General features: G+C 40.8%; 2 protein-coding genes across 3 annotated transcripts in view; both read right to left on the bottom strand.

Moving 5' to 3' along the window:
- Positions 1-423: 423 nt before the first annotated feature.
- LOC136015432 (uncharacterized) lies at positions 424-10,985 on the bottom strand. Its single transcript, XM_065681388.1, has 7 exons — positions 10,833-10,985; positions 8,978-9,145; positions 7,660-7,749; positions 5,690-5,760; positions 4,788-4,951; positions 2,603-2,713; positions 424-639 (listed from the first exon to the last, which is right to left on the bottom strand). The coding sequence occupies exons 2-7, from the start codon at positions 9,100-9,102 to the stop codon at positions 544-546; spliced, it is 657 nt and encodes a 218-aa protein (XP_065537460.1). The 5' UTR covers positions 9,103-9,145; positions 10,833-10,985; the 3' UTR covers positions 424-543.
- Positions 10,986-19,678: 8,693 nt separating this feature from the next.
- PHIP (pleckstrin homology domain interacting protein) overlaps positions 19,679-27,138 on the bottom strand; it is a 108,441-nt gene continuing 100,981 nt past the window's right edge. The window contains exon 40 of one of the 2 annotated variants that reach the window (XM_065681389.1): positions 19,679-26,052. In XM_065681389.1, coding sequence (XP_065537461.1) covers positions 25,409-26,052 — 644 coding nt within the window. In that variant the 3' untranslated portion in view covers positions 19,679-25,408. The remainder of the gene's footprint in view (positions 26,053-27,138) is intronic. The other variant, XM_065681391.1, reaches the window with a different exon arrangement.

Below are 27,138 nucleotides of genomic sequence, written 5' to 3'. Positions count from 1 at the left end.
GCCCAGGTCGAAGGTTTCCTAACATATCTGTCCATGTGCAAGAAAGTAGATGAACTCTTCCTTTGCATGTCTCATTTGAAAGCAGCATAATGCAGGCTTTGATAGAGAGAGCAGCTGAAGTATTGCAGGATTTACTTACTACAGCTCTCCACAGAAATATTTCAGTTCCTGTTGGCATTGATTTAGCGCTAAGGTTACAATTAACTTTGAAAGTACAGTTCTTAACTATTTAGTTTCTTCCTCGACCCTTGTAAAAGGGCCAGATACCTCGTGCGCAAAACCTTTGGTACTTTCCAGCGGAACCCAGGCTATAGAAAGTCCTTTCCTCACAGATCTAGAAGGAAACTAATCCCCATCCTGAGTCATGGTAAACTGAATATGCAGTGTGTTCGCTTCTAATGAAATAGATTGTTCAACATAACATAACATAAAACATACTTAGGAGTGTTTTATTTCATCATAGAAAAAATATACATGAGTTTTATTTGCTCCTGTTTAAAAAGGAAATACGTTGTCTGGTTGTACATTACATGTACAAACCCTTCAGTCGTGAGGATAGATCTTTTTCAACCAGGGCTGCATGATGTATTTTGATCCATCGTATCCACTGAAGTAAGCTTTCATATCAGGGTGGTGCACCTGCGAAAATAACGTCAAGTTGAATAAGCACCAGAATTAGCAATAAACACAAACATACTTAAAAGAATCATTACAATTACTACAGGTAACTTTTTGAAAACTCCTGATGAGTATGTACATGGAGATTCTTTCAGTGGGATTTCCCCACGTATCTCATCATGTATCTGTATAAACCTAATTTATGTCATCAGAACAGTGGCTTTCTCAAAGTACTCTACAAATGCTGAGCACATCTCATGAGATGCTATGTGCTAGGTGTACACCAGCACCGATGTTTTAAAATCAGCACTGGTTCTTGCTGAAGTAGTTGCCACTCACGTGTTGGTGCTAGAGCTGTTTGTTATTTTTTCCAGTGGATCAGTCATCCAGTCCAATTAGGCAGTGGGAACAGTAAAGAAGCAGTTGGGGAAATGGTGAAGACACACCAAAGCAATGGCCTTAGGTACCACAGTGTCTTAAGTTGGAAACACAAATGCACAAAGGGCAGTCCAAGTTTCCTGCCTTGTCATGATGCAGGAAACCAGAAGTGAGCAGGTTAGAGGTGTCAACTGGGAAGGGGTTAAGACAAGTCTAAGCATTGTCTCATCATTCTCAGCTCTTCAGGAAATTGCCTATTAGGCTGAGTGAGGGCAATCCACAGACCTTTTAAACTTGAGGCACAGGCATGACTCACCAGTTGTAATTAATCTCTACAAGCTAACTTTCAAATACCTGACTTTCTGAGCTTGTTACCATAAGTTCTCCTAATAATCTGTGGGGAGAACTAGCCTGTCATGCAGGTGAATGAAGCAATCTGACATCTTAAAGGCTAATTTACTGACTGTTTAAGATGAGATATCTGTTTCTCCCCATGGACTATAGGGGTAACAGAAGATAGCCAGCTGACTGACATAATGAACAGCGCAGACACATAAGTTAGAGTTGTCAGAACACAATTTTCAACAATGATAGCACTTATCCTGGGACAGCATAGTGCCTGCTCCTAAATTCAGTCATGTCAGCACATTTTGTATTACAATCAGGGGCTAAAGCAGCAACAAGGACTTGAACTAAGGCTTCTCCCACATAAAAGAGGTGATGGTGTCACACTGTTCACCCCACTGATTTGGGGGTGGGGGTTGCCCTTTGTGCAGTGGCACAGTTTCAGGACTTCAGGCCAGTCTAACTCACACACTTCCTTTGGGGGGTTCTCCTGAAAGGCAGAAGATGCCTATTTGAATCTCCTCTGTTTGACTAGACCAAGCATTTCCTCCTAGAGGAACGGTTCAGCTGGTTGCTGTTATTTCAAATACAGATACTACCACTATCCACAATTTAAAACAAGGCATCCACAGGAGCAATGGTTCCCTTGCAAAAGCTATTCATATGTGGTATGAGTGCCTGAAGCTGGTTTTCTGAATCAAAGTCTCTGACTAGCGTAAGAATCAGGTGCACTTGCATAAGCTAGAACTCAAAAGCTATCGAGACTGTGACACACAAAACAAATCTTTGGCTCCCAGAGAGTTTTGCAGCCAAGAAAGGAGATATGAGCCAGTCTGGGCAGCAGCTGAGCAGGAGCTCTTGGAAACGCAGGTTTTACTGAGTGGAATTGAGAAAACAATATACTTTGCTAGATCCAGTAGAAAGTATTAAATGACTCATTCAACTTTGTCGGGTGAGTGAAACCCTAAAACAGAAGTCCATGTCTGCAACAGCCTCTACGTAACAGAAGTCAAGCTGCTGCAACACTTACAAAACTAAGCAGTGGGATACTCTGAAGGAGGCAGTACCTGGGTTTGGTCGTTCATCACCTTCCAAAACCACATGAAAGTACAGCAGCAGTTTGTTTATCTATCTGCTTTCTCTATTAGTTTTCACTAACTTCACAAAATTGAGAGTATCTATCTATTAAGCCAAAGGTCAGCCAGCTTTTAAACACAGAGGATGACATACAAGTTGCAACTGAATAAAAAATAAATAGTACCTCCAATCCCATAATAATTGTTATCTCTTCCTCAGGAATGTAAGCTGTAGATTTGCCAAATCCATTTGCTTTGTTAATTAGAATTCGATAGTGAGGAGTACCTTTTAGATCCTGTAAAAATAGAAGGAAAGTAAATAGCCTCAAGGGGAGATGCTGACTAAAGATTACATTTATATAATCAGTTAACTCTTCCTAGGCTTACAGAACCTGGACCCACTCAATATATACATACAGCAAGCTCATTTTTACGATCTTGCCAACGTCAGTTTGGAAGATTAAATATAAAGCCATCAAACCTATAATACATGAAGCTCATGCCACATCTGAAACATTTTTTAAGAGCCAAGATTTTTTTTCACCTTTTCTCCCATAGGTCTGTCAAGAAACCTGACTTAGAATATCCCCCTGCTTTTGTATATAGGTCCCATAACAAATTGTTAGTCACCCTTCTTCCTTCACAAGGGGCAGCAGAGAACATCAGAGGGAAAGAGGCAAATTCAGACAGTCTTGGACCCAATCTTGGACAGAGCTCAGGAAGCTTCTATGGATATAGCAAAATCTTGCAGCCAAGAAAGGAAAAGGGTAGTTTACTATTATTTTTACAGTGCCTTATGAAAACAAGACATGGGTCAGGATCCCACCATGCTCACTACTACCCATAAACTTTCCTGCCCAAAGTAACCCACAGTCTAAACAATAGATGCATGCAGACAGATAATGAGTTCATGAAGCAGTTAGTATTGATCCACATGGCCTCTGCTCAGCAATTTAGTAAAGAACTGAAAGTCAGAAGAAGGCAAGGAGAAGCTGGGCTGACATCCTGGCTAATGTTTGGAGGGGACTTGTAAGGACCAGGCTTAGCAGTTGCCTTGTAAAGGTCAGAAGGCATTTTGCAGAGCTGATGCATGCAACATGACAGGCAAAGGCAAGTTAAAAAACAAACAAAAGGCACACAATTAAACCACATGTCATCACTATTGAAATTAAAACAAGAAAGATGAACACCAGGTCACTGGGAGAACAGAATCATATAGCCTACATAAAAAGAATCAGAATGCCCTTGGGGAAATTCAAGGGTGTTCAGTTGGTGGCAATAATACTGAGGGGAGAAAAGGAGAGGAGAAAAGAAAGCAAGGATGCAGGTGTTTTAGAAGCTCAAGATGAGTGGCAGGTGGCTAAAATTACAGTGGGGAAGGAACACAATGCACAGAACAGGACTGAATGTCTGCTCCCAGCTGAACGTGAATCTCTGCTACAGGCAGTTTCTCATTTTCAGTCCTCTTTGGCTTAATGATTAGTGCCTTCCTGCCACTTGAGCAGCGTGGCAGCAGCCAACCCACAGAGTATGCAGCGCTCTATTATCAGACCAGCACTGTCAACAAAGATTTAGCATCTGATTTTCAAATACGACAAGGACTTAGGCTAGAGAATTTCAAAAGCTACAAGAATTCCAACAAAACCGTTTTAAAATAGATGTCCATTCCAAGACCCAGATCCCCAACTGCTTTCTAACTGAAACTGATTAAACACAACAGATTACTTGTGTTTCTTAGGTACAATGAAGGTGTTACCAGTTATGGATGATCAGTTAAAAGATGATTTAACAACCTCTCTCAACTTCAGTAACACACCACAAGACAATCCATTCAAACATTATTAGGAAAAATTTTTTTCACTATAAGGATGGTGAGGCACTGGCACAGGTTGTGCAGAGAAGCATTGGCTGCTGCGTCCCTGGCAGCGTTCAAGGCCAGGCTGGACGGGGCTTTGAGCAACCTGGTCTAGTGGAAGGTGTCCCTGCCCATGGCAGGAGGGTTGGAACTGGATGATCTTTAAGGTCCCTTCCAACCCAAACCATTCTATGTTTCTGTGATTCTAGGTTGGCACCACTGCTTTAAATACAACACTGTGTATTCAAAGTGAGTTATTTCTATTTGAGACATGTCCAGTACAATCCTGATCAGTGAAGCTTAACCCATCAGTGATGCAAAAGCAGAGCTCTACTGTGACAGCAATGCAGAAGCAGGAGAGGTACTGCTCAGCCGCATGGGTGATAAGGGGCTCTTAGGTATTTCTCAGGAGGTTAAAAGGAAGTCTGTCTGTAACAGTGTTCCTGAGGGGTTTCTTTTTAACCATAGTTACTCTGTGTATATATTAATAAAACAAGAGTTTAACACATTCAAACCTGTTTCACTGGAGGATATTTCTGTTGCAGCCATTCTCCTGGAGTGTTAGCTTTCACATCCCATCCAATAATGACTCCAGAATAGCCAAATTTCTTGTGAACTATTACCTGTCCCACGCTGTACTGAATATATTCAGGCTTTGGACTGTGAACATGAGTTGATTCTAGTTTAACATAGAAAGAGACTTATCAAGGATAAGTGCTTGATCAAGGATATTAAACATTGAAACAGAAATTCTCCTGACTTTTACCAGTGGAGAACTGACAATTAGATTAATATGTGACGTAAACAAGGGAACGGGTACCTTGGTTTTCCCCCAGAATATTACTATGATATTTGACAAAACAGCATCCACCAAGGAAGGCACTTTCCTATCTTTATGCCTTTGCTTTTACATAGGGGGTCTTAACAGAATTTTGGAAAGCATAAGCACCTGAATGTATTGACAATTACTTTTACAGTGCTTACACATGCTAAATGGTTTTGCTGTTATTTTTTCCCAGTTTAGCTCATGGAATTCTTCTATTCAGTCTGACTGCAAGGAATTTTTTTTCCCAGAAGCAGACTGATCAACTCTTTCTTTTTCCTTTTATGAAATTGATTCAAGTCAGTTCATTTGAATCAAGTGAAAGCTATACCACTCTTTCATACATCAATATTACCATCAGTTTCATACTCTCAGATGTATTCAATTAAATAGACACATAGATATAGTATAGCTTATTGAGTCTGTTACACAACACGAGGTGAACAAGCTCTGGATTTTACTGTTTTGCTTACTGAACATTATCAATATTGCTTAGAGGACAGGTAAACATATAGTAAGTATTGAAACCCACTATAGAAGACCTTATAACAACATCACAAGCAATCCAAAAAAGGATTGCAAAGACTCCAATACCTGCAAAATAAGAACGGGGTTCTGCTTCATTGTCACCACTTATAGTTTTCTTTGCTCCATAGTACCAATTCCTAAAATGTAAAATTAGAAAGTAACCCAACAGTCAAGCTCTTTAGAAACAGAGGTTTAGGATAATTTGTGTTCTGGTTTTTACAATCTTCAGCATTTATAGAGGGATACTGCAAAGCCTTTCATACAAAATTCATCACAATTTGCAGCCCAGATAAGTTTTACATTAACCCTACTTTAAAAGAGTACACAAGACATAGGAATTTGTTCCAACAGGGGAATCTAATTTCTTTGGATATGTAATTCTTACAGTTGCACTGAAATTTTTATATCTGAGGAAACCCATTTATTTTACACACGCGAACAAATATTGTTCTAAACTCTAACAGAGTGATTCTTTAGTATCTTCTGTAGAATCTTTACAGGCTGGTTACCACTGGTATGGACAAGGTGCCTGGCAATGAGTCCCAGCTTAAGGCTACTGTAAGTTTAGCTTTTCCTTCTGCACTAGGCTGAATTTCATCTGAATGTGAAGGATGGGGACTAAGGGAGGGGCATCTTTAGAAAGGAGAAATAGCTTCTGGTTTTCATGCTATTGTGAAAAAGAAAGGGTAAAGAAAATTCAATTATCAAACTAAACATTTACTGAGGGAGCTTTCAAATATTCCTTCTGCTGGCAATGCAGCAGGAGAAGTCTACAGATGTATTTGGGTTAACATTCTTCACCCACACCAGCCAGAAATCATGGTGGTGTCGAAGAACTACAGGCTGTCTTAGTCTCCTTCCTCTTTTATGGTGTTCACCTTTCAGTCTTACTCCCTTCACCCCACCTGCAAGAAGGCCAGAGCAGGTTCCACAACTGTGTAAACGAGGTGTTTTTTTCAAGTCTTGGTTTAGCTCAAATCTGTAGGAAGCCTCGAGGTTGAAAAATACCATTTAACAGAAACAGGAATGGGCAAATATCCTGACTTTCAGACTGCATTGTTGAAAACAGCAGCTAACATAGTAGGTTTGGAAGGTCTCAAACGTCACCACATTTTTAGGATAATCGATTCTTTACATTATAAGATATTCAGAAGACACAAGCAATTCAAACTATATAAAAACAGTATATACAAATAATCAAGGGATCATTCGGCCTTCGAAGGCTTTCTTTTTAGATGTGCCTGGAGCTTTCCACAAAGTTTCAAAGCAATTTATGGTGAACCTAAGAAAAGAACAGATTCTGTTTCCATTCATACACCATTCCCCTAAGTTTTCCTGAGGGCAAAACTAAGTCTGAATCTTCCACAGTTCAGAGGACTTCACACTCACGATTATTGTACATCATCAGTAATAAAGGATCTTTGAAGATCCAGACAAGGTAAAACCTTTGGAGAATTAAATCTGACAAACAAGTCCTTTAACCTCCCCAACAAGTCCAAGCAAAGTTCTTCTTAAATTAAAATTGCATATACATAAACGGATATAATTTTAGCTTTTCTAGACCAACTGTCACATGCCCAATAATTAAGTTTCCCCCTTCTTCCTAAACCCACAGATTTCCCATCTGAGTTTTCGAATTAAATTTCAAGTTTTTTTGAACTGCCGCATGCAGCACAGGATGTCTATCCCACCTTGTAGGATCTGAACCTACAAACATGTAGCTGCTTGTAATCACTAATACCGTTAAATTGTCCTGACTCTGCAGTCAGATAAATTTAAAGTAGAGGATACTATGTAGAGAATTACTACCATGATTGACATTTTGTTTCACATGGAGCTCAAACTACACCTTTGTGTAGAATATAGGCACAAGATTTTCTTAAAACTGGTAGAGTGTTCTAAATCAGTCTCAATAAGCAAATAAGAGACACTTTATTTTTGCTACTTATTTCACCCCTACAGAATCCCTTCCTGTTAAGAAAAGGCCACGTTTGAAATTGATTCGTAAGTGTAGACAGTATGTAACATCCTCCTACCTTGTCTTTGATAGCCACAGCTTTAAACGATCTGTCCACGCATCCAGACTCAAGTAAGGTTTTGTAAAGCTTCTCCAAGAGGCAATGACCCTTTAGTGGCAAAAGTGATTATCACGTTGGTTTAAAAAACAATTACTACTATTTTTATATATTTTTTTGCTATTTAAACTTTTAAGGCTTCACTTTGGTAGCAAACAGGAAAAAAAGTCAGTGGCCAGGAAAAAGTTGTCTTCAAGATTAATACCCAGACTGCAAATAAATATTGTTTCAATCATCACTTGTATCAGTAAACTGTATACAAGTTTTGGAAAATGCCATTTTTCATGACAAGGTTACTTGCTTTCTGTACTGAGACCATAGGAACTGCTAAATTGCATCAAATTCTTCAGTTTCAACTGTTATTTGAGAGTGCTGAGCACGAGACATTTCAAACACGGCGCATGTAATCAAAAGACTATTAAAAAATATCCTAAACATTTTTGCATAAATCTAAATGGTTCACAATTGACTCATATCATGAAACTTAAGAGTTATTTAAATCTGTGTCTTTATGCACAAAGCCAGACTTTGTTCTTTTTTTCATCTTTTTTTTTTTTTTTGCTCTCATTAGTTCACATATTTAAGACAGACGAACAACACAACCAGTGCACTACACAGGCTGCACTGTTAAAATTAAGTCTCTGCGTGGTTCATCTTCAAGATGCCAACATTTGCCAGGGGTTACCACTAACAAATACTTGGATTGATGTAGTACGCTCCACTTTACATTTGGAGATAGACACTCATGACCCTGTCAATACATAACTTCTTAATTCGTATACAAAATGGCGCTACTTATTTAACTCTGGTATTATGACTGCCTTAAGTAATTTACTATGAATTTTTGCTGCTTAAGGCCCTGCACTTAGTCATACTATGCAACAAAATCTATTTTGACAATAAGTGTCAAAAGGTAATGGAAAGTTACAGTCTCACTAATCAAACACTTCATTTCTCCCCTTTTGAAGGGACATAACCCATAGTAACATATTTTGGAATGTCCAAAAGCAGAATGAGACTGAGGGACAGTTGTGTACTCACACAGATTGTACACAGATTTTTATGTAAAGAAAATAATGGTTATTATTCAAATTTTGAAGGACATCTTTAAACAAATAGATACAGTCACATTAAGCCACAAAAATGCCTGAGGTGAGATTTGAATGTTTTTTTCGTGTAGGAATGGCCAATGTATCTCACCGACACTCCAACTTTCCAAGAGAAAGTGTCACTGGGGATGAGAAAGAGAACAAAAAGCAGGGAAAGAGATACTTCCAACCTTTCTGTTATTTGGATGCGCTGAGCAGAGTCTGTTCCATACCACTGAGATATGAAATATTGTGCAGGCAGCGCAGACAGCAGCGCGCAAATCTGCAGAGCTGCAGCCACATGGATGTAAGGCATTCCAACAGGAAGTTTCTTCAGAAACAATTCCCTGCTCTCTACTCTGGAAAGAGAAAGGGGGGGAAAGAAAAGGAGAGACAGAAAACATAGCAGTCAGATTTGCCAAGCAGACAGCTTCACAAAGCAAAGAAAAATAAACCTGGTTAAGAGTTATACAGACATCTCTTTCATCTGGAAATAGGGAAAAAAACAAAACAAAACAAAAAAAAAACCAAAAAACACCCCAAAAAATAAAGAGAAAAGGGAACAGGGAAGTTACATGATTGTCCAGTTTGTAATAAAAAACTACTCTAGAAGAACAACATTCATTGCGCTAATTTATCATCTATTTAAGTTTATTAAACATGCCTGACAGATTGATAACCTCAAGAAAAATCTATTTAGATTCAGTGATTATTGCACATAAGACAGAACTAAGGGCAACAGATCAAAGGCATGTATAGCATCATACCAAGATGATAACAACATGTGCCACAGCCCCAGCACAAGACTAGAAAAGGATTTGACGTTACCATTCATTTCACAGGCACCTGCTCACCTTACTAGTGCATTAAGATAGTCATGACTCTCCCACCTTCTTGTCAAATTAAGATATTCACCTGCAGCTGAGGAGCACATTTGCTGTCTTCTTACATATATGAAGATCTTTCAAAGCACAGCTAAGATTCGCTGAAATTTGAGACTTTATACAAGCATTCTTAGAGCACACAGGCTTATTACAATGTTCAGAGAGTCAGCTATATCCACTCTCTGTTCTGGCTTATTAGTCTGCATTAGTGGCAGTTACAGCTACTACTCTCTACTCAAGTACTCACCCCGTAAGCACAAGCAAATTGTTCCAGTCGTTTCTGAGTTGCTTCGAGTTCCTGCTATTTTGTGTCGTTTACAGAACAATCTGGGCTGCTGCAATATGTACAATGCATGTGGGGGGGGGGGAAGTTAGACTTATGAAAACCACCTAGCAAAAGCGGTCGAGATCACAGGATGATGCTAAAGGAGGCCCAAGAATATGTAAACCTCTGTGCACGAGATGAAGAGTTACTCAAACTACATCTTTCACTTCTGCATTACCTGCTTTAGAACCAACGGCAAAGAAACACATCTAATTTGAGCCGTTACCAGTAGCTGTACATCCGGAGCACTTGTTTACTCATGCACACCGCGGGGAGGGAGGAAGACTCACTTACCAGTCCAGCAAAGTGCCCACCGGCACCACCACCATGACCGTACCCGCCGGGCTGGAGAGCCGGCCAGGCACCCCCGGGAAGGTTACCGCTTTGCCCACAGCCTTTGCCCAACCCGACCGTACCGCCCCGGCGGCGGCAGGTGTTTCTCCTCTTCTAAAAGCAGGCTTTGAGCAGCTGGATCCACCGGACAGAAAGGATGTGGATGCAGACAGCGATAGCCTGGAACCCCACACAATCAGAATACTTTTGCGCCTATCCTAAACACCCGAAAACCTGTTCGGAAACCAGCTAAGCCTTCACCCCGCATATGCTGATGGATTCAAAGCAGGCAGGGATTGAGCGCAGGGCCCACCGCAGCACCCCCGGTGCCGACGAGCCCCGCGGGCAGGTGAGGCGGCGGGGCGGGCCGCCCGCTCCGAAGGGCTGCCGCTGCCCGGGGCAGCCCCGCAGCCCTCCCGGCCCGGCCCGGCCCACCTGCCCGCTGAGGTAGCCGGCCCGGAGCCACTCTCCTGTCCTCCCTCCCTCCCTCCCCGGGCCCCTCACCCGTCCGAGGCCGCAGCGTCCCGCGGCTCCGAGGGGCAGGTGCCGGGCCCGATCCGCCCGGCTGGGCGGGGCGGGGCGGCGCGGCAGGTAACGGCCGGCGGACATCTTGTGCTGCTGAGGGGAGCGGCGGGACGGGGACGCTCTCGGCTCGGCGCCCGCCTCGGCACTCACGTCTTGGTGCCTGAAGGGCCCCCGAGAGGTGAAGGCTGTGCCTGAGCCCGGGCCGGGCGTTCGGGCCGGGGTTATCCCCCTTCCCCTCGCGTGGGAAGTGTATCAGGATTTCTCCTGCTCAAAATGCAACAAAACGAAAGCCTGGGGGCAGCTGACATCCTTACCCTGTCTGAGGAGGTATCAAGATTTTTTTTTTCTTATTTATTTTTGCAATGAATTAATTTTATTTATTTATTTTTATCACAGAGTCACAATCGCAGCCTGGTTTGGGTTGGAAGGGACTTTAAACCTCATCCAGTTCCAACCCTCTGCCATGGCAGGGACACCTTCCACTAGACCAGGTTGCTCAAAGCCCCATCCAACCTGGCCTTGAGCACTGCCAGGGATGGGGCAACCACAGCTTCTCTGGGCAACCTGTGCCAGTTCCTCGTCACCCACATAGTGAAGAACTTCTTCCTTCTATCTAGTCTAAACCTACCCTCTGTCAGTTTAAAGCCATTCCCCCTTGTCCTGTCACTATGTGCCCTTCTAAAAGTCCTTCTCCAGATTTCTTGGAGGCCCCTTTAGGCACTGGAAGCTGCTCTAAGGCATCCCTAGAGCCTTCTCTTGTCCCAGCTGAGCAAGCCCCACTCTCTCAGCCCATCTTCACAGGAGAGGCGCTCCAGCCCTCTGTTCATCTCTATGGGTCCAATCACGGAGGTCAGCCCCACAAATTACATTTGCAACTCCCTTCAGCAACTTTTTTCTGTGAACAAGCCCCTTCATCCTGCTCTGAGCAGAGGTCAGAAGGAAGTTCTATAGCGAGAACTCCATGCAAAAGGCATCCTGTTTTAACAGAAACTTTAAACCCAGCCTCACAGCGCACCTCTGACAACCCTGATGATATTTCAGAGAGCACTTGGTTTGGCCATGAGCCCGCTTTTGCCACAGACGGGTAAACACATAGCTGGAACAGAAGACTCCTGCACGGTTTCGGTACTGCACGTGTCAGCCCTCAAGCACAGCCTCCCTCTGGGCCCGTGACCAGGAAGCTGCTGCATGGGGGTCAGAAACTGTTAATGAGGCAGGGATGTCTCTGGTGTAAATCCAGCGGTGTTGAATTCAAATTCGTTGATGACACCTTGTCCTGGGTTCAGCAGCAGCAGTCATTTTTCTCCTTAGGAGCTAGTACAGTGCTGTGTTTTGATTTTTTGGCCTGGGAACAGTGCTGATAACGCCGATGTTTTCAGTTGCTGCTCAAATGTTTGGTCTGGCCAAGGACTTTCTGAGCCTCATGCTCTGCCAGGGAGGAGGGGAGGCCAGGAGGAAGCAGAGACAGGACACCTGACCCAAACTAGCCAAAGAGGTATTCCATACCACAGCACGTCATGCCCAGGATGTAACGGAGAGTTACCCGGAAGGGCTGGGGACTGCGGGGTTGGAGGAGGTATTGGTCGGTGCTCGGCTGGGGGGAGTGGGGGCGAGTTATTGGTCGGCTGGTGTTGAGGTGTTGTATTCTTTCCTCTTGTTATTTCCTTTATCATTATTATCATTGGTGGCAGCAGCAGTGGTTTGTGTTATACCTTAGTTACTGGGCTGTTCTTATCTCAACCCGTGGGAGTTGCATTCTCTTCGATTCTCCTCTCCGTCCCTCCAGGAGTAGGGGGAGAGCAAGAAGTGGGGGAGTGAGAGAGCGACTGTGGGATTTATGGATGACTTTTGTTTAAACCACGACACACCTAAATGAGAGCACACGGGAGGGGACAGGCTCAAACTGCAAATGATCCAGACAGGTTTAGTGCAACAGGAACATTACAAACACCACAGGAGATTCAGCAGTAGCAAATGCTGAGTCTCACCAAAGGAGAAGACATATTCTAGTCATCTCTTCCCATGTATCTCTGTAAAGGGCAGTACTGTGGAGAAAAAAAGGAAAATGTCATCAAGCTATGGCTTACTCTTGTTTCTTCAGTAACACATCGATAGTTACACACTTTTCAAATGGAAAACTTCAGAAAGTACTTTTTCCTTTAGGCATATGCTAAAAGCAAAACCAGCCTCAGAAATAGTTTGAATAATGCAGAAACTACACCATGTGATGATATAGACTGAAATAGCGTCTGTTGAGGGCAAAATCAACAATGTATGGTACAAATAGTGCTACCAATAGTGGCCCAGTATACAATGTTATTAGACACCTAACAAGTCATTATGTTTCCTCTTCGTTAACAGGGCCTGTAGTAACAGGACAAGGGATAATGGTTTTAAACTAAAAGAGGATAGAGTCAGACTAGATATAAGGAAGACATTTGTTATGATGAGGCTGGTGAAACACTGGCACAGGTTGCCCAGAAAGGTGGTAGATGCCCCATTCCTAGAAACATTCAAGGCTTGGTTAGATGGGGCTCTGAGCAACCTGGAGTTGAAGATGCCCCTGCTCATTGCAGGGAGGTTGCACTAGATGACCTTTAAAGGACTCTTTGAACACAAACCATTCTATGATTTTATAGATGGGGAAAATCATGTACCATCTCCTACACCATGTTGGACAGGGCAGAGGCGTTAGCTTTTAAGCAGAGCGCACTATTGGCTGCACCATTTTGACACAGGCAGTTGTCTCAGGCAGTGTCTTTGAGCCTGATGCCCATGAAATATGTTCGAAAAAAGCAAGCATAGTATCAGGAAGCTTACATGCAGCACCCTGGGGCAGGCGGTCAAACAAGGATAATCCATTTTTCTAGTGCATAAAGTGCTTTGAATTCCTGTGTCTTGGCTAGGCAGTAAGCTAAGGAAAATAAGCATCAGGATTTGGCACTCCTGCTTTCCCTTCTCCATTGCTTGTGTTGCCACTTGTTCTTCCTTTCCCTTGCCAACTCAGGGTCTCCCCAGAGACTTTCTTGCTTTGGGGACTGTCTCAGTTTGTCAGTTGTAAGGTTGTACAAAGATGATGAGAGGTTGGCAAAAATTACAATAGTGATTTCAAGAGAACCGCCTTTGTAGAAAATACATCATGTGGCCAGGCTTCTGATTTCATTTGCTGATGGATTTAAACCTGTGCAAGATGGCAGGTGTGCCCAGCTGAAAACTCACATAAATACTACCAGACTAGAAATACAAATGTAACCTAAGAAAAATTTGTTCTTAAAACATAACCAATCAGGTTGTTTCTCTATAGATAAAATACAGCAGAAATAGCTTCAGTTTGCTAATTTAACTATTATTCTTCAACCCAATTGAAATTTCATTACAGGGGTGTCCTGGGTTCAGCAGTAGCAGTCATTTTTCTCCTTCTTAGTAGCTGGTGCAGTGCTGTGGTTTTGACTTTCAGCCTGGGAACAACGCTGATAACACCGATGTTTTTAGTTGCTGCTCAGTAATGTTTACTCTGACCAAGGACTTTCTGAGCCTCATGCTCTGCCAGGGAGGAGGGGAAGCCGGGAGGAAGCAGAGACAGGACACCTGACCCACACTAGCCAAAGAGGTATTCCATACCACAGCACGTCATGCCCACTATATAAATTGGGGTTAGTTACCTGGAAGGGAGAGATCACTGCTCGGGCAGGCTGGGTATCGGTCAGCGGGTGGTGAGCGGTTGTATTCTCTTCCCTTGTTATTTCCCTTATCATTATTATTATTGGTGGCAGCAGCAGTGGTTTGTGTTATACCTTAGTTACTGGACTGCTCTTATCTCAACCCATGGGAGTTACATGCTTTTGATTCTCCTCCCCATCCCACCGGGAGCAGGAGGGAGGAAAGGGGGGTAATGAGCAAGCTGTGTGGCTGACTGGGCTTAAACCACAACAAGGGGGAACATAACAGCTTAAGTTTTCTGAGGGTGTTTAGGAATAGCTTATCACAAAGGTGTCACAAACCATGGCCACATTAGCACGAGAGAAGATGCCTGTTTCTCCCCTACATTGCCATGACAGTAACAGAAGAAGGAGTCTGGGACCTCTTTTAGGAGCTCCACTTCCCTTACAGCCCAGTCAGCATCAAAAGCCAAAGCAACCTGCGATAATAGGAAAGAAGAAAAAAAGGGACAGAAAAGCACACTTAGCATCTGGACTGCTGTGAATGCAGTTTTTAGCATTTAAATGAGCTACCTAGATTTGAAGATAACAACTGTTCGAGAAAGCAGTGATAGAGAGGTTGAGGAGGCACTTATGCTATTACTTGACTTGAACAGAGACAATTTCCTGCAAGATGGGAAGATATTCCCACCTAGAGATAGAAGGGTTATCTGTGCAGTGGGAACGACTCTTCACACATCCATGGCATAAAAAAATCTAAAGTTATCAGTGATCTGCTGTGGAAGCTCCAAAAAAAAAAAAAAAAAAAAAAAAGGAGCTTTTACAATCTTTTGTGTGTCTCTGGATTTTGTTAGAGTTCTCTGCAGTCATCTTCCAGGCAATAAGAGCATGGCCAGCAGGGAGAAGGAGAAAGGCTTCCACTATAACTAGGTTAAGACTATTCATGCACTTATACACTTTTTCCTGTAAGGTACAGGCACATAATCAGTGGGCTGTCAAGTGGTTGGAAAGCAATCTGAATCCAGATACTTTTTTGTGAATGATACATGAAGTGGTGCACAAACAAGGTATTTTTTGCTCTCAAGTCTTTTCCTGTTCTTGGTAATGGTATGATTTCAAGTTAAGATTGCTAAAGTCAACCTTTTTATTGTCCCGGAGTAAATAAGTACCTTTTCAAAAATTAGAAAACATTTTCTTCCTGTAATGTAAAGATCATTTGGGTTTTGTACACACAGAGAAGAAAAACTGCGGAAAACAAAAGGGAACTGCAGTGGTTAAGTATTAAATGTCTCTCCTTTTCCCTGGAAATGATCTTTCCTACAAAGTCAAGGTAAGAACCCTGCACAGTACGGTCTGTATTAAATCTTCCCCAAAAGAAATATATACTGGACATTTTTTGAGCCCAGGGTTTTCGCTATCAGTATCTCAGTGAAGGACTTTAAGTTCTGTACAGCTGAATTTCGTGCAAGTTCAACCAGATATGTTTGCATACAATAGCAGCAGCTATTTTGTAGTTACTTAGACTCTTCTCTCCCCCAAACTGGAGGTAGACACAACACACCCACTGCAAGGAAAGGAAGGCATCAGTGGTCAGAACTGCTCTTGGCATGAGCAGAGTCAAACTGAGCTCTCAGTCTTCCATGGAAGACCACAAAAGTGGGGTTGGTAAGGGCCTTAAAAGCCAGGGCAGCTTCAGTCTCTGCCAAAGCAGGCTGTGTCAGGGGCGTAAGAAACAATTCTAAAATCAGTTGTGCCCTATTGCCTATGGACGTTTTGGCTCCCAGAATCCTGGACTTGGATGGGACCAGCTGCAACACCACTGTACTGCGATTTCTTTAAGGAAGTAAAATTAACTGAAGGACTTTTAGCTCCTAAAGGTTTTGATTTATTAGACTACCACAGGGAGGGAATCAGGAAAGTTTTCCTGATGTGTAAGGCGAACCTCAGACAAAATGCTCCGAAATCATTTTGGATGTTCCAAACAGGTGGAGGGAGAACGACGTATGTCAAGAGCTACCATCCGTTTGGGGTGCTCTGGCCTGTGGAAAGATCCCAAGTTTAGGAATCTATTTCTTAAATAGTGGCATAAATTATCTTGCATGCATAAAATTCCCATTGTTTCCAATTGTCCTTTTTCTCCATGCAAAAGCAAGAACTTCCAGATGTGCAAAAGAACCAAATTTCCCTTAATGAATAAGATACAGAGCTGTGAAACAGCAGTGATTACCAAGCTGTAGAAAACCAGGAAAACTCTCTTCTGTCCTGTAAAAATTCCAGACAGCCTCTTTCGTGAAGACCAAGTTCTCCATAAACCCGACAGAATCAAATCGCATGCACAGAAGGAAACTAGAATTCTCAACTGGGATAAGGAAACTTACTCAGCAAACTGCAGCTCTGCTAGGAGTCTTCTGCAGCAGTAACAACCTGCTGAGGAGAGAGGAGGTTTAATAGGGAGCCAAGGGCACCAAGACAAGTGCAAAAATTAGGTCCAAAGCTCAAAGAAGTTTTATAAGACTGTAGGTTTTGTAGAAAGGCTAGAGATGATGCGACACAGACTGAAGCATTTTCTTGGGACATTTGCAAGGCCAGAGGAAAACTAGTACTTGATAAATCAGCATGTAAGAAAGAAGATAATCTTCTGTCCAGAAGATAATTTCAGATGATCTACCTTTCTTAACACAAAGCTTATATGAATTTTGAATATTTTTCCTAAATAATTTAGACTCATTTCCTTAATAACTTTCTCAGAAGAGTTTAATATTAACTCCCATTTTACAACCTCAAACCCTTTACAACTATGGGAGGCTTTTGACAGCTGAACTGCATTTCTTAGCAGGTCATGGGAGCTTACACCACCCTCCTTAGTTACAAGGAGAATTCAAATTCTGAACTAGGGTGCTCAAATGTGATAAAAAATAACCCCACTAGATTTCTCTATTGTAGAATGTATACAAAGTCTTTCTAGAGTGTTAGCTGTATTCGAACTACCTTTGCATTTTAAGTTACAGTCTTCATTATTCTGAATATCCTTGTTCAAAGTCAAATTCAGAGAGCTGAAACAAAGCACATATTCACAGATAAGGCTTCTCCGGCCCTGGAATGCCAACAGACATTTAGTTTGAACTTGGCATCTTCAGGAATATGCCTCTGAAGAAATTGGATGCTGAATGAATCGACTACCTGCCTCTGCTCTTGTCTCCTTTCTCTTTTTCACTGATGTGCCTACAAGCTAAAGTAAAATTAGGGACCAAGTTTAGGTGAAGACTCCCCATTTCTGAGATGAGAAAAGGAAGCATGACGGGAATTTGTATGGCTGTTGCCAGATCAGAACAGTATTCCCAAATTCTTTACCCTGTCTTCCCTTCAATGCACACACAGGTTTCAGACTATGAGAGGGGACTCATAATCCTCAGTACACTCCTGTGAAAGAGTTTGTTAAGCCTGTTGTGAAGTTATCTAACACAATATTTCTCTGAGCTAGAAAAACAACCTGACATTTTGAGCTGTTGCCCATCCACATTAGTAAAAGCACACAAAACCTATGTTGCATGCAAATTTTCTGTACAGAACCTCAGTTAAAAGCCAGTTAAATTCCAGTCACCTTCTACATTGCTTGCTGGTTTTAGTTCTCCAGCACTTGCTTTATTTTCATCATGTGCTTCAAATAGAAACATCGATTAATTTTTAAGGCCATTACACTTTGCTCATTTGTCTTTGGGAAAAGGACAAACCCACTCTTGTAAAGCTCACATTGACTGCTAGAGCAGGAAAGAGCACAGGTTTTGGCACAGGAACTTTTCACTTTGGAAACAAAATGGTCAAAGTCAACGATCATACATAATTTCCTTCATTTAATGAGCATTTTGATCCATCTAAACAGGAATAAATGGTATTAACAATGAAGCATTAGTCCTGGCACAGTCAGCATCTAGCTGTCAGATACCAGCATTTCACAGTTTATCCTAAACAAAGCCTTCATTCCTACCTAAAGTAAAATAACTGCAGTAGGTTTCAAAAGGACACCTGTCACACCACTGAGAACTGGGATACAACTGTACTTTAAGGATTCTGTACAAAGCTATGCAGAAAGAGATATTTTCAAAACAATAAACATTAACTTCTTAAAACTTTCACAGTAACAGAACAGTGGCTTGTTTTCAGAAGAGCATGTCACTATTGCAGTACTGTAACATTGAAGACGCATATGCAATAGAGCTAGTGCCTCCAGTACTGAATAGGAACATGGGGGCGTAGTGCATTTTCAGTATTCTAAAGTAATTTATCTCCAAGCAGAACATGCCAATTACTAATACTCACATACTTGAGACAACAGAGATTTTTCCTCATATGCTAAAAACAAGTCTTGCTTTTGCCAGACTCCGTACTGGACATGTCTGGAAAGCTACAGGGAACTCAGCTGGTTCTGACCGTTTCCTGACCCTGTTGCTCAGCAGCACGCATACCTGTATCTGTGGGGCGAGGGTTCTTTTAGCACTTCCTTGTGATTTCAGGTAAGGTACATAAGGAGGAAAAGACGATCCAATAAAGCAAGTAACATGAGATGAAACAATCCACACGGTGCAGTATTTGAAATACCAAGCATTTCTTTAGTCCTACAACTGCTGAGCAGACACATGTATATGTAAACAAAGAAACCCAACAGCATTGTGAAAACACACCCTATATTGACTTCTCTGTGCATTAGCTATTCAGGGCAAGTAGTCTAGATGTGCAGGGAGGCAGGAGACTTCTCTCTGCTTAGTTTTTGCTTCTTTTAGAGTTGTTGGGAAGCAGAGACTTCCACTGGGCTTGGACATAGCTCTGGTACAAACAGCTCTCACCAGAACAGGGATGGCTTCTTGTAGGGCAAGGGGTACCCTGCTGTACATGTGGAAGTGAGCTAAGAGGACTGGCATCATGGCGCGACACCAGTGCCTTCACAGCGCCTCCAGAACTGCAGGGTTTAGTGAAAACCCTACAAAACAGCAAACTTGGCTGCAATTTTGCCTGTTCCCACATGAAACACTAGACCATACCACCATACAATGCTATACCATATATTGTGAGGAATCAAACCAGGCCAATTTTAGGCTGTTTTGAAGAACACATAAGCAATTGTCCCTTAATAGTAAATTACTAGCTAGAAACACACACAATTGGGACAGCTTAGAAAAACATGTTTTCTATTTATTTAAAAATAAGTTTGTAGTTACTACATTGCAGTGACAGTAATTCTTACACATACATTCTAGTTTGTATAAAAGGATTCAAAGTATTATGCATCAAAACTAACATAGAAAGTGTCCACATAACAGTAAAGAAATTTCCAATCCATATGTACAAAAAGAAAGGGCACTGTTATCCTGGTGAGATACTTCAGGTTATAACATGATTAGATTAGACTTCTGGAAGGAGGAAAAAAAACCTTGATAAAGCTAAAGAATTATAGTTTTCAAAACTGTTACTCATTACATACAACAGATTTGTGTTTTACATAATTCTGTACAAAATAAGCGTAATTTTTAATCTGAAAATGTGTCAGTTTCAAAATTAACCTTTCTAGGTCATTTCCTTGAAGTTGAGCTCCATTCTATACATATTTAAACATTATGACAGAATTCAATTCATGCGAGATCATTATCCAGTTGTCCACCACACTTCTGCAGTTTTAGTATGGTCCAAAAATGTAACTTCTGTAGGGTCTCAATGTATCAGCAAACCAACGCACGCAGTGGTAAGCTGAAAATAGTACACGTACATCACACAGGCATGTGTACATGATCGGTACCTGTATTTCCTTCTACTCCTAATTTGTATTACTTCATTCTTTGTTCTCTCAGAGTAGAAATTCATAGTACAGCACTACCTTCCCTCCCTAAAATGTACTCCTTGCATTATTTGAAGTGCATTTCCTGATGTATTTATCTGCATTAAAAAGGATCAAATGACTATTTGTCTCACTACCTACCTCCTAAAAGCTAAATTTATTCCCCTTTATTTTATTGCAGCATATAGGGTTTCTCTCTCGAGTGCCTCGAGGCTGTTATAACCTTGGGAAAAGGGAGGGGGGCAACTAATCGCCTTTTCCTGCTATTTAAGATGTCTTTTAATCTGGCATGTTTCCTCCTCTAACACACAGTAAAAACGACACAGCAAATTCCCACACCGGAATTAGCACAAGTGCAAGAGCACCTGGAGGTTAGCTCTAGTTTAAAAGCTACCTGTCATTTCTGCCAGACACAGTAGAAAGCATACTAGCTATATTCCTGATTCAAAACCAGGAACCTACGTAAGCTGTCAGTACCAGATTGCTATTGGAAACACAGTGTCAAGCCCTGGCCGATTTTATGAAATTCAATACACCTTCCTCTGCATATGAACAAGCCTGTATACATAATAATTCACAGCAGAAAACTAACAGCCCTTCTATCAGCTGAATATCCAGATCCCTTTGGAAACCAATCTGCTACAAGAACTTCAGGGATTAGAGAAAATATATTATATAGCAATTTTACACAGTTAACTTGTCTTCATTAGGTAGTAAGCAGAAAATGAGCTTTCGTTGTTTCTAGGTGAGGTTGTAAAGCCCTCTACCTTCTGGATCACCGCACTGTGTCCGAGGTGTATTTCAATTCCTGTTAAACACTCGACTCTCCAAAAAAAGAAACCCCAACATAGAAAAAAGGCAAAAAGAAAAAGCTGTGAAGAACTACTGTGGAGAAAATGTATCATTTTAGAGAAGGGTAGGGACTACGACACAATGTAATTCTTGTGGTATGGCGGTACCTTGATTGACCAGCAATATGCTAAAACTACCTCTGCAAGATTTGCATGCTTCAGATTAAATGTTAATGCTGATGAAAGTGAGCTTAAACACCTGCAACCTCCAAGCTACTCTAAGTACAGGGTGAAAGGCTCTCATCCAGTTAAGCCTACTGCTTTTATAGCACCAGTCAACCATTTAATACGTGCCTGAATCCAAATTACATGCTAACGCATTTACCTGCAATCCTCTATCCAACAGATATGAGCAAACGACTGAACAATGTGGTGTCAAAATTGTAACAAGCCTGAAGTTACTGACTGGACAGACTATTTTTTGTGTTGTATGTTGCCTTTTTTTTGGTCAGACAAAAGCCTCTGGCACAGAATCAGAACTGGTACAGCAGTACAGAAAGTTGTCTCTACGCTACATTTATTTTTTATAGATATTAATATATCCTACGTGCTGCATTAGGGTCCTTTATCAATTAATAGTTTTACAAATATTAAGCCATAGTAATATTTAACTCAACCAACTCAATCTTACAAGTCTATCAACAAACTGATCACATGTACGAACGGGACACTGTACAAATAAACATCTGTAAATCTATATCACAGCAGGCTAATCACCGGAGGAAGACATTTTTCTGTAAAGTTGAATCACCCATCAGTGCCAAGTGACAGAGAGCTCTAGTTCAATATTGACAGTAATGAACACTACAGTGGTAAAATTTAAGTTCAGTCCCCAGAGAACACACTAACAACCGAAACAAAATGGCTAAAGAGTTGTTAAGTATGCAGGCACAGGTACAATGATTTCTGTTAAACATTTAGAGCACACTGGCTTCACAGCAACAGAAGTTACTTCCTCATTGGTAGTTAGCGAACACACTGTTATTAAGATATCACTCAGCAATAAATACCAATTTTAACACTTCCCAGTATAGAGTAGAAATACCAGAACAGTATCCTCATACCCATGTCAAGTATAAATTAATTTAATGAATAAAACCGTGTTAATTGCTGCCAGGCCTGTAAGATCGTTTGCATGTGTATGACTATGAACCAATTTACAATGCAAATGTGAAACAAGCACATGAGATTCTGATACTCCATTTTCTGAGCCAGTTGTTAGGTACTTAAAGATGGCATTCTAAAACATGCATTTAACTATAATTCTTAAATGATGTCAGAACACTGACCAATAGTTCATTGCTCACATTTAAAGACTTAAGACTTTTGTAATCAAAAGCTCTTTTTCTGTGTTGATACAGTATGTCACAACAACCTCAAGTAATACATTTTTCCTAGACCAAAATGCACAGTCTGATGGTAACTGAAGTCTTATAAATAAGTCTGTAACCTCATGAAATTAAATTATAAAAATATAACTTTTAAATAATCTGGTATTAATTTCTAATAAATTCTTAGTATTGCTGCCATAAAAAATGACCCTAATTATCCACAATTTATTTTTAAAGGAAAAATGTTGATGTGTCCAACATGAATTTAAAAATTACTGGCTAAAGTCACCGGTATCACTGGGTGGGAAGCAGTACCCAGTTCTGCAGGTAATGCCTTCTATTATCATAGAATTATGATGTACAGTTGTCTACCTACTGTTAAGGGAATGCATATTATTTCAGTCTCTGAAACTTACATACAAGGTATTTCGATACATAAATATATACATAAACATGCCATAACAAACATTATTACAAATGGAGTAAATACAGAAGCTGAATTTTAGATATTATCTATTTCATATATTACAATGCAGATAACATCAGGAAATTACACATTTTCAAATGATTGCCTTCAGTGAGATTTGAGAAAATTAACGAGTCAATCAGCTGTGAACTGTGAAACTGTATCGCAACTGTACAACCATAGCTTGTTATCTTCCCACACATTTTGTGACTCCATTTTCACCGGATCATACAGAAATACTTGCCAGACAAAATAAATATCCCAACAAATGAAACGCAAACTAATCCCTGCTCCCCATAGTCATAGACCCTGAACAATTCAAAGAGGATCTGGAAAACATTTTAGTCATTCTTTGTAGCTAAATGCATGGTGAACAATGTAAAACTAGGTACAGCAGATAATAATTGGCTGTCCACAGTAGCTTACGTCTATTCCTCTCAGTGCCAAATACCAGTGTTGTTTAAGCTTTTATTTATTTTTTTTTTTTATGTAATAGAAAATAATGAGTGAAGAATCAGGCCCCAAACGAATACAGAATCGGTGCAAATTTAAGGTCATAATTCTGTATGCCCTCAATGCCAGCTATTGCAGATGATGTTCGTAAAAAGAAAGAATTATTTTTCAGTAAGGGTGTACAGAATTGAGGTTTCATTTCAGGTTTATTTTCTTCAACTAAGTTAGGGTCACACATACACACACACACACACACACACACACACACACAAAAAAACGCCTTTCACACTACCCAAGCTTCCAAAGTAACGTATAACCAGGCAATTTTGGTTACATTTTTGTACCATACCGGATCTCAGAAAATATGACTGCTTCTGTATTTATTTTTTTTCCTTAAAACTGGACAATACTTTTTTAAGTGATAGAAAATGGTATTAAAGTTTGTTTGTAAAGGTATAAAATAACTAGATGTACCATAAACAAATAAATAACTGCTTTTCTTTTCCAGAGCAGTACATATAACAATACATTCCCCTAAGTCATATAGTTATCATTTACAATAGACAACTTAATTTTACTAAGGATGCAAGAAATAATAGAATACAAGGCACAATCATTAAATGGAATTTTTCTTTAGGGTGTATGTTGACTTATGTCAGCGTGATATACCATAAAAAGTGCAGAAAAACACAATGTGCAATGAGACCACTGTATAAAACATGATTGCATAAAAAGTGATTTGGCCTTTTAACCTTAATAATTGAAAATAACCAATCTTCCCCTTAAAATTAAACTATAAAGTATGACATTTTAAAATTTATTTTCAGTTCTAGTGCTATCTAAAAAATCCTGAAAAAAATTTATACCTGGGTAATATTCTATATGTATGTGTTCATGTATATATTAATATATACACATACACTCTTCTTTGTAGGTCATTTTAGCCTCTTCAGCACGTCTAAAGTTGTAGAAACAACAATCAATCTGGATCAGAAAGTAAACATCTTCATTCCATACCTGTCCTGTAATTTCCTTGAATCCTTTAACCAATTACATGTTTTGTCTAAAACATCTCTGTCAAAGGACCCCACCAGTGCATTATTTTCTACCAAAAGTACCAAAAAGGATACATTTCAGAACAATGTTAACCACTTACTATTTAAACGATACACAGCTTTTATCACTGCAAATGGTATGCTGTACTGACACTCGGAAAGAAAAAAAGGCTCTCCACTGCACTGATTCTCAGTCTTTGGCACAATAAACAGAAATTTAGTGATTGATACAAGAATCAAGGTCTGAAAAATTAGACATTAGTCAAACTTTTTCCAATGTGGATATATATATATATTTGTGATTACATTTTTGCTATGTTTGGCAGAGCTTGGATAAACCCACAGCCTGTGCTAGGCTTCCTTTGCAGTTGAACGTTCCATCCCAACTGAAATTAAGCATTTTTAGATTAGCAAAGTTTGATATTTTTGTATTTAGTGGAAATGTAAGCGAATTTACTGCCACTTTTTGCCAAAATCTGCCTTTCGAGGCAACTTGACTTTACAATCAAGGTGCACCTTGCTTGGTTAAAAATAGACTTATGCTTTCAGTTTGTGGCATTACAAGTTCTATCACCTGTTTCTTTATTGGTGTAAGGATACTATGCACTACTCGAGCAGAATCACTCTCAACTCTGTGCGTCAGCCAGAAATTGCTTTCATTATTCTCAACTCTGAACAAAATGACTGTTGAAATGCATAACCTATTTGGAGGGCAATAAATAGCAAAAGTTTAAAATATATATTTCTTTCAAAGACTGCTCTTTCAGTTTATTTTTTTTTTTGCTAGATTTTTCTCCTCAAGCCAGAACATACTCTTCCAACCCATAATAGCAGCAGGGAAGCAGAAGTCTGTTCTGCTATTCCTTAACTGTACCTGCTTCGTAGCATTCCGAAGTAAAACCCCTGGTAAAAATTACCAACCAATTAAATTAGCTTTTGCTTTTTCAGTCAACTTTCGGACTCTGCCTCTGCTAGATGTCCCAAAAGTTAAGGAGGTGTCCTCAAACAATAGCTGCCTTTGCTCTTCCTCAGAGTCATCTTCATTGTAAAAGGCTGTCCTCCTACCCTGGTTTCTAGTTCTCATGTGAGGTTCAGAATCTTTAAGCTCTTCAGACCCCTCCTCCATAGGCTCATCTACCTTTTTCCTCCTGCTTCTTGTTTGCATTTTAACATTCGCAGGAACTAGGAGGTCCGAGCCTGGCTGATGGGTCTTTATCTTCCTTTTTGGCTTTCTACCCCCACGGCCTTTTTTTTGTAACAAGTCTTCCTTCATATTATTTTCAGAAAGAGAATTGCATGCAGTAGAAGCAGTGGCTTCTTCTGGTACATCCCTTGTGGTCTGGATTGCGTTCTGCTCTGCAACCTTCTGCTGTTCAACAATTTGCAGCTTTTTTGGTTTTCTGCCTCTTTTCTTGTGCACCACCTCACAGGTACTGTTATTAGTCTCCACCTTCGGCTTCCGTCCGGGACCTCTTTTAACTGGAGGTTTTGAAGGCTGTCCGCCATGTCCGTTTACCTGGATGCTTCCTGATGCCAAAGCATTATTCTTGCAATCTGCTGTAAAGAAGCAAGAGTATGTATCACATGGAACAGATGTGGATTTACATTCACTTTCAAGCTGCCTTAATAAAATTCTTACTCTAATATCTGAATGGATTCACAGTGATTGACAATCTGTCAAAATCTAAGAAACCCAAAGTAGAGCTCAAACAGCTTCATTCCAGTATACAGCGAGGACTAACTTCCAGCTGGGTTTAGCTCAAGGTAGCTTGAAGAAAGAAAACGAACCAAGCCCCTACACTGAAAAAACAGGCAAATAAAAAACCCCAGAAAAAACCTGGGGGACGGGGAGGGGAGAAGACAAAAGGAAAAGGCTCAAGTGTTCTTCTTGGCTGACACACCACCACTGGACTAAAACTTGTATTTGGTACCTGCAACGGCAACTAGTTGCTCAAGAAGCATTGCTGTAAGGATCAAGAATGCTTCCCAGCAGGTCATTTCTAGAGAATGCTACCTCTTTCAGCTTGAGGTAGGATCCTCCGTAGTCAGTTCATTAGACTAGGGTTATTTCAACAATAAGCCAGGAAAAGGGTAGAAACAGGGGAGATATGCATACACGCATACAAAGGTATGCAAATTGCACAGATTTCTCACATTTACAGACACATGGCAGAAGGTATTTGCTTGGAGACTTTCATGGGCTATGAGATTTTCTCAGGCGAGTGGTACCTAACTTCCTTGTGAGGCATGTCACAGGACCTTTTACAGGTGTTCTGATATCACAACCCTTGCCTAAAACGAGGCCAGGAATAGACTCATAGTCAGCATAACAGTTCATCCAGTCCTTTGATGGAAATGTTCATGCACAGCTCCTGCTGTGTTCAAATGTCCTCCACCACACACTAAAAGCACAGGCCTAGGCCTCCACTGCCTTATGAGTGGGTGTGCAGGAGAGACAGGATCACGTCAACAACATTCAAATACCTCTGACATGACCAAACATCCAATCTCATAATGGGTGCATATTTTAGTCACATGATATGCTGAGGCCTTTGTGAGAAAGCTTGCAAGGAATGGACAATTTATCAGACCACAAAAGCTGCTTTTTCAGAAGCATGCAAGAGTGAGAAAGGATGGAAAATC

Source organism: Lathamus discolor, chromosome 5 (genome assembly GCF_037157495.1).
Source record: "Lathamus discolor isolate bLatDis1 chromosome 5, bLatDis1.hap1, whole genome shotgun sequence".
NCBI lineage: Eukaryota > Metazoa > Chordata > Aves > Psittaciformes > Psittacidae > Lathamus > Lathamus discolor.
This window is presented reverse-complemented; position numbering and strand designations above follow the sequence as displayed.